We start from the raw sequence: 7,109 nt of genomic DNA on the forward strand, positions 1-7,109 counted from the left end.
ATGCAAGAGAGAAAGAAGAAGAAGTAGTTACAAGCAAAGTGCTACAAAATTTAAAAAATGAACACTTCAAAATTTAAATATGCTGTAGCTTTTGTGTAACGGTCACATTTAATATGATTATCACTTTCCATCTTATTAAGTTCTAGCTTTTGGGTAACGGTCACCTTTCTTATGATTACTCTCTTCTTTTTTTAAAATTCCTGTCATTACTCTTAATTGTATTATTAATGTCAACGATGGAAAGGATGTATATTTTTTATTTTTGTATTATGAGTTTAATATTAATGTAAATTTTTTACATAATTATCTAATTATATTCGTTGTTTTGGATTATTATTCACGTGATCAATGTGAAAATAGTTACTTTTTGTTGACGTGCTGTTATATAATTAGATACACATATAAAACTATTTTAAATTAATGGTATATCAAAATTAAATTCTATAAATATTATTCTAAACTAACTTTTTTTTTTACATTAATCGCATAAATAATCATTCAAACTAATAGATATAATTGAATTATTGTAAACGGCAATTGACTTGATTAAAATAAAAGAGAGAAAGCTTTACTGAAATCCAACAATTGCAACTTCCTTACATGCATATCCTGATTTAATTTATATGTAAACCGTGGTGGGTAACCACGGTTTTAAATTTATATATAAATCGTTCTAAGTTGGCACGGTTTATGTGCATGAAACAATGAACATAAATCGCGGTAGGCTACCACAGATTACGCTTGAAAAATGGTGCTAGAAACCGTTGTTGGTCACCACGGTTTATGAAGGAACTTTGTGAGCATAAAACCCTGTTGGCTACTAGGGTTTATGCGTGAAGTACTATATATACATTATCTGCTGTAAGTCATCACGGATCACATATGAGGCAAAGCAAATTTTTTGAAGCTGGGTGGTTGAGAGAGAATCTGGGGAGGCTTTGAGGTTTAGGGTGAGGCTTTGAGGTTTTGAACCAGTTAGGTGGTGGAGCTATGGGTGACGAAGCTCGCATGTACCGATTAAATGGCGTTGCGCATGTGGCTGGATACGTCGAGATTAGTTATACAACCTTATTATTATTATTATTATTATTATTATTATTATTATTATTATTATTATTACTACTAGATTATTAGTATTATTGTTATTATTATTCATAGTAATGTTAGTCTTATCCTTCTTAGTAACTATTGTTATTGTCGTTATTATTATTGTCATTGTTTTCTTATTTTTATCACTATTATTAGAGAAAATAGAAAACCAACGTGGGTGTATAATAATTTTTTTAAATTATATTTGTTGTTATTAGTATTGGTCGTATGTTGAAGATTTCTTTATCCACATTTTGCAGCCTACTAGGGTTATTAGCGGTGTTAGGAGACAACAGAATATGCCTTTACACGACCAGATTATACCGTATTTGGAGACCGCGGGCATGTATCACTTGGCTAGGCTGAACAGTCAGTGGTTCTGGGTTGATGAGCCTCTACTTAGTGCATTCGTTGAGAGGTGTCGTCCTGAGACCCACACCTTTCACATGCTGTTTGGGGAGTGCACTATCACTTTGCAAGATGTGACTTATCAGCTGGGTTTGCCCATCGATGGGGAGGCCGTTAGTGGGTGCCTGACTGACTTTGAGAATCTGATGGAGAACGGAAGACCCGCATGGGTGTGGTTTCGCGAGTTGTTTGGGGAGTTACCGCCGCAGAATAAAGTCAAGCAGATGACAGTATGCTACACATGGTTCTATGAGAGGTTTTGGGTTCTCCCAGCAGATGCTAATGAAGATACCGTGCGTATATACGCGCATGCCTATATTCTGATGTTGTTGTCCTCTCAGCTGTTTGCAGACAAGAACGCAAACCGGGTTCACCTTCGATGGTTGCCTTATTTGGCATCGATGGACGACTTGAACCGATATAGCTGGGACAAACAAAAACGTTGTTAACTTGGCCGGGCCACTACAGCTTCTACAGTATTGGATTTTCTGAAGGTTTCCCAGTCTCAAACCCAGTGGTTTTGAGATGTTCGGATTTTTGCTGGCCTCCAGGTATGGTTTATTCTTTTCGGTCCATAACTTGTTCAATTTCATGTGGTGTCGTTCCCTATTACATGCTTTCAATGAAACTTGTAAGTGGGCAGCATATCTACCGAAAAACGATGCAGGGGGTCAAAGATTGGTGTCTGCACGCCTTTCTTTGGATAGACTGCGTGTTCGCGATGTGAGTCGTTTAGTTATTATTCTTACAAGTAGTCGTTCATGTTTACTCTTAAGGTCTTACCTAACATTACCTTCTTCGATACAGTTTGTTTGAGAGCCTTATTCTTCTCCCGATGTTGCTGCTGTTGTTCATCCGGAGATACTTGTTGACAAGCACCGTAGGCTATGGACGGCGGTCACTAGCCTAATATATTTTGCTGCGATTGAGTGGCATCAGGTGGATAGGGTGGTACCACAGTTCGACAGTGTTTAGCATCTCCCTCAGTTGGCTCTGAACATAGATTGGCTCCATGCGAAGGATGGAAGGGGTGGAGATCGATGGTTCCCCAGATATTATCAGGAATGAAATTTGCATTGGGAGAACAGGGTTAATTCAGTCATACCGGTCGATCGAGTAGCTAATCCGGGTCCATCAGCTGAGTACTTGGACTGGTGGTGCCATGTGGCCCACAGATTCCTGTCTCCAGATGTTGCATTTCATGATCCTAGACCGATTGTGTTGACCGAGGAGGCTCGTCACAGAGGATCGTCGCAGGCACCTCCCAGGGTGCAGGTTATCGACAGACTGGACAACAGACGAGTGGATCGGCGTTGGCGTATAGGCAGACGTGCCACCGATCGAGAGTGGCGATGGCTCGACGACGCGATGGATGATGACCTAGGTGGTGCTGAGGATGGAGATGTTGTGGATGATCGTGTTCCTCGACGTAGAGGACCTTCCGCTGGGGATGATGGTGCTCAGCACGCTGATGGTGAGGATGTTGATGGTTTGGGGATGGATCAGCCCACCTACGATGTAGGGGGTAGTTCTCAGATGTTCGATAGTGTGGGGCCACAGGGATTCGCTGACTTTACTACTGCGGCCATTGGCATGGACATCGAGGATCCTGTTAGTCAGTCAGAGTTCTTTAGGGACATAGCAGACATGCTGAGGGACGACGATGCAACCCATTATAGGCCACAGATGTCTGAGGTTCATTCCCAGTTTGCCGAGTACCAGCCACCGAGTCAGGATGTTCAGCCTTAGTTGCCGGTTGATCTGAATGAGCCTGCAGCTTCTCCATCTGACCCATGGTTTGCAGTAGGAGGGACCTCAGCATCAGCATTCAGCGCCGTTCCTGTCAGAGATAACAAGGATACCTTCCTGCGGTATCACATGCGATTGTAGGTTGGACAAGAAGAATGACCATGACTCCGCATTTTCTCCCTCCACAAGGGCGAATGCTATCGGGAGAATGTTCGAGTTCCCATCCTGCGCTATCGCCAACAGTAACGTGCCTCCACACTTGCCATACAAGTGGGTACCGTCAATACTCACGAGGGGCTTGCAATGCCGGAAGGCCTCGATGCAGGGTGAAAATGTCCAGAAAAGACGATGAAAGTACACCGTTGACTCATCGACCTGATTCCCAAGTCGAACAGGAGAGGTCTTCAACACAGTGACTGTCCCAGCCATGGTAGACTGTACCCCTAGCATCCAACGTGGCAACTCGGCTTACGACTCTTTCCAATCTCCGTATATTTGTGCTACTGCCTTCTGTTTTGCCATCCAAACCTTCCTGTAACTAGACCTGAACCCGTAATCGGCTTCTGTTGCTTGTTGCAAGACCTTTACCATAACCGCAGCATCCGCCCTAACCAACGGAAAAATCCTTACACAGATAACGTGGTAATCAAGCTGACGGTGATCACTGGAAATAGAGGTGGCCAAGCAAGTGTGCGGACCATTGTACCTCCTAACCTCCCAAGTGCCCTTTCGTGCACAAAGCGATATGCGAATCAACCAACTACAACCCTTGCCAAACTCCTTGCATTTTCCATGATACTTCAGATGATCCGATTCCAAGACTTTGTACTCAACACCTCGACGGATGCTATAGTCCTTCACACTCAGAACAGCTTCATCTTTATTCTGGAATGATTGTCTAATCTGAAATTTTGTAGAAGAACCCCCAATTGTAGCACCTCCGTCCGCCTGTTGACCCAGAGCCTCCAAGTTTAGAGTGGAGAAGTGTGGAGGGTACTGCTGTGTTCCAGAACTTGAAGGCCCGTGCTGCATATGTGGATTGGCACTATGTTATCATCGCTGTCCCCAATGATATCTACAGGCTCATGGTCAGAGTCATCGTCCCGCATTGCATTCTCTACTCGATCAGGTTCCCCGAAGCCTTGAACATCATGAATCATGCCACCACCGGTATCCACCTCAAATGCCTGCTGCCAGACCCCAGGATTCTCCAACGGTACAGAACCAACTGCCTCCGTTCGATCTAAATTAGCCGCGAAGGAAGGGGATGCGACCTGCAGAACAGATGGTCCGGCCGCAGGCATCGAACTAGACGCACCGCCCGCGGCAGTCGAGCTATGACTGGAGCTGATGCCCCAGAACTATCGACACCAACCTCCAACTTCGCATACAGCTCGTGTATTTTGACCTCCGGAAAACTCCTAACACAATGAAACAGAACCCTAATATCTTCATCAGCCGCTAACACAAACGTATTATACTTAACACCGGTCGAGACAATTGCGATGAGAATCTTGTAGAATAGCTTCTTCACCCATTTGCTCCCAAATACCCCAAGCTTCTGCAAGATGCTGTTCTTTACATCTGACAAAGTGCTTGATGAACTGATGAATACACTCAATGGTTCTTTGTTAGTGAACTTCACACCATATTTTTTTCTTCTTTTAATTTTTCCAGAGCAATGCACTAAGACAAGAAAACTCTCTTCCTCACTTGCCATTGTGATATCTTCTCCTCATAAACCGTGGCGACTAATAAGGTTTTCTGCCTTTACAAGAAGCTTCATAAACCGTGGCAGGTTAGAGGGTTTTATAAGCAAATTTCTGCCTTCATAAACCGTGGTTACCTACCACGGTTTATGTTCATTCTAACTCACTCATAAACCGTGCCAGTTTAGGACGGTTTATATATAAATTTGAAACCGTGATTACCCACCACGGTTTACATATAAATTAAATCAGGACATGCACGTAAGGAAGTTGCAATTGTTGTATTTCAGTAAAATTTTCTCTTTTTTATTTTATTCAGGTCATTTGTCCTATTATTAATGCATTAAAATTAAACTCATATTTATAAGAGATAAAAACATTTATTTTAATGTATATAATTTTGTAATTTTGTGAAAAATTGTTTACCAATATTAATATTGTACTAAAATTAAATTATTTATTTGTTTATTCATTTTATTCATAATTTTTTCGAAGCACCAACTGACCAACTTTTGCAATACAGATATGACTTGCCGTGTTTGGATTAGTATTTGGAAATGGATGTTAGTACTGGACTATACTGGTGTGCATTTGTAAAATGGTTTTGATCAAAATTTGACTAATATCAATGTGATTAATAGTAATCTTAATTTTTTCAGCTCAGTAATATATTTTTACTTTTTAGTTAATATTTTAAATATTATTAATTGATTGTTAGTAAAAAAGAATAAATTATGCTAGTTCTTTACTCTCTAGTATTATTTTTTATAATATTCAATCAATATATTGTTCATGACATCCTACCGACGTTTCGGCTGAAACTCCGAAATGGGTAAGGGTGAACTATTTGTGTTCTGATTAGTATGAATTATCACCTATTTAAACAAAATTGGATTATGATCCATGGACACAAAGCACTCTCAAGTCTCAATTGCATACCAGTGCCCTCAATGCAATCTTAGTTAAAGAGCCCAAGAGCCAACAATTATCATGAAGAGCACTCTTTTATCTATTCACTATTATAAATACTCAACCATTTTCGGCAAAATTCAATATCAAATTCCATATTTCCCAATTTTTCTGACGATTGTTCCCTCGCATCATTTATTTCCGAATGTTTTTATAAGAAATTAAAATCTAGTTCAAAAGATAAAAATGGTTTCATATTTATAAAAATTATTAAATTTTTATTTTAGATTATGTAAAATTTTATACATTCTTTTTGCTAGAGCGTAAAATTTAAAAACGACTTAAATTTCTGTGTGGAGTAAGAATGACCCAATAATAATTTTTAAGCAGACTTTAATACTATAGAGTTAATACTCAAAATGGTCCCTGAAATTTAATCTTCCAACTCAAAAATTTTTAATTGACTCAAGTTATTCCTTCCGTCTATTTCCATCACCGAAAAAATGGCATAACACGTTTAGTTGCCACCTAGTTCAATCTCTGGTAATTTTAAAAAACATCCCACACCCCAATTTCTCTCACTCTCAGTTTCTCACAAATAGGGGTGGCAATGGGTAGGGTAGGGTTTGGAGTCAACCCTAATCCTACCCGCAGGTTGAGATTTTTATATAAACTCAACCCTACTCTACCCGCGGGTTAAGAATATCTCAACCCTAACCCTACCGCTCTTAACCCGCGGGTACCCGACCCTACCCGGAGGTTACAAAAAAAATGCAACGTTATTATATAACCTGATGACAATTTAAAATAGAACTGACTTTTATGTAAAAAAAAGTTTATTAAATTATCAATTAATGATATTCTTTTAATGACTAAGGATCTTTTGTATTTAGTGAGAAGTCTTTAGTTCAACATCTACTTAAAATATATTTTTATATAAGTATATAACATATACATATATAGGGTGCGGGTTGGTCGGGTAGGGTTGAGGCTCAACCCGCACCCTACCCGACCCGCACGAAAATCCTACTCGCACCCTACCCTACTCGCTGCAGATCGGGTTGGCAACCCTACCCGACCGGATGGGGTCGGGTTGGGTACCCGCGGGTAGGGTACATATTGCCACCCCTACTCACAAATCACAAATAGCTGGGAGCTCACAGCCCACCCAAGACACCATTACATCATCTGAGCTTACCTCAGCGGCTGGGGCCACTTTCATTCACCGCCAATGCACGCTTACTA

General features: G+C 40.6%; 1 protein-coding gene across 1 annotated transcript; it reads right to left on the reverse strand.

Annotated features, from left to right (window-relative positions):
* On the reverse strand, positions 3,715-4,966 carry LOC107614208. The gene is made up of 3 exons (XM_016316440.1): positions 4,565-4,966; positions 4,326-4,520; positions 3,715-4,272 (listed from the first exon to the last, which is right to left on the reverse strand). Exons 1-3 carry the CDS (start codon positions 4,964-4,966, stop codon positions 3,715-3,717), a joined length of 1,155 nt encoding a protein of 384 aa, XP_016171926.1.

This window comes from Arachis ipaensis, chromosome B01, assembly GCF_000816755.2.
Source record: "Arachis ipaensis cultivar K30076 chromosome B01, Araip1.1, whole genome shotgun sequence".
Lineage (NCBI taxonomy): Eukaryota > Viridiplantae > Streptophyta > Magnoliopsida > Fabales > Fabaceae > Arachis > Arachis ipaensis.

Excerpts from the sequence above, each read along its gene's own strand:
- LOC107614208 (XM_016316440.1), bottom strand. The coding sequence starts at position 4,966 with ATGGCAAGTGAGGAAGAGAGTTTTCTTGTCTTAGTGCATTGCTCTGGA. Across the intron at positions 4,521-4,564 it reads TAGCTCGACTGCCGCGGGCG|GTCGCATCCCCTTCCTTCGC; the intron begins GTGCGTCTAGTT and ends TCTGTTCTGCAG. Across the intron at positions 4,273-4,325 it reads ATGACTCTGACCATGAGCCT|CACGGGCCTTCAAGTTCTGG; the intron begins GTAGATATCATT and ends CCACATATGCAG.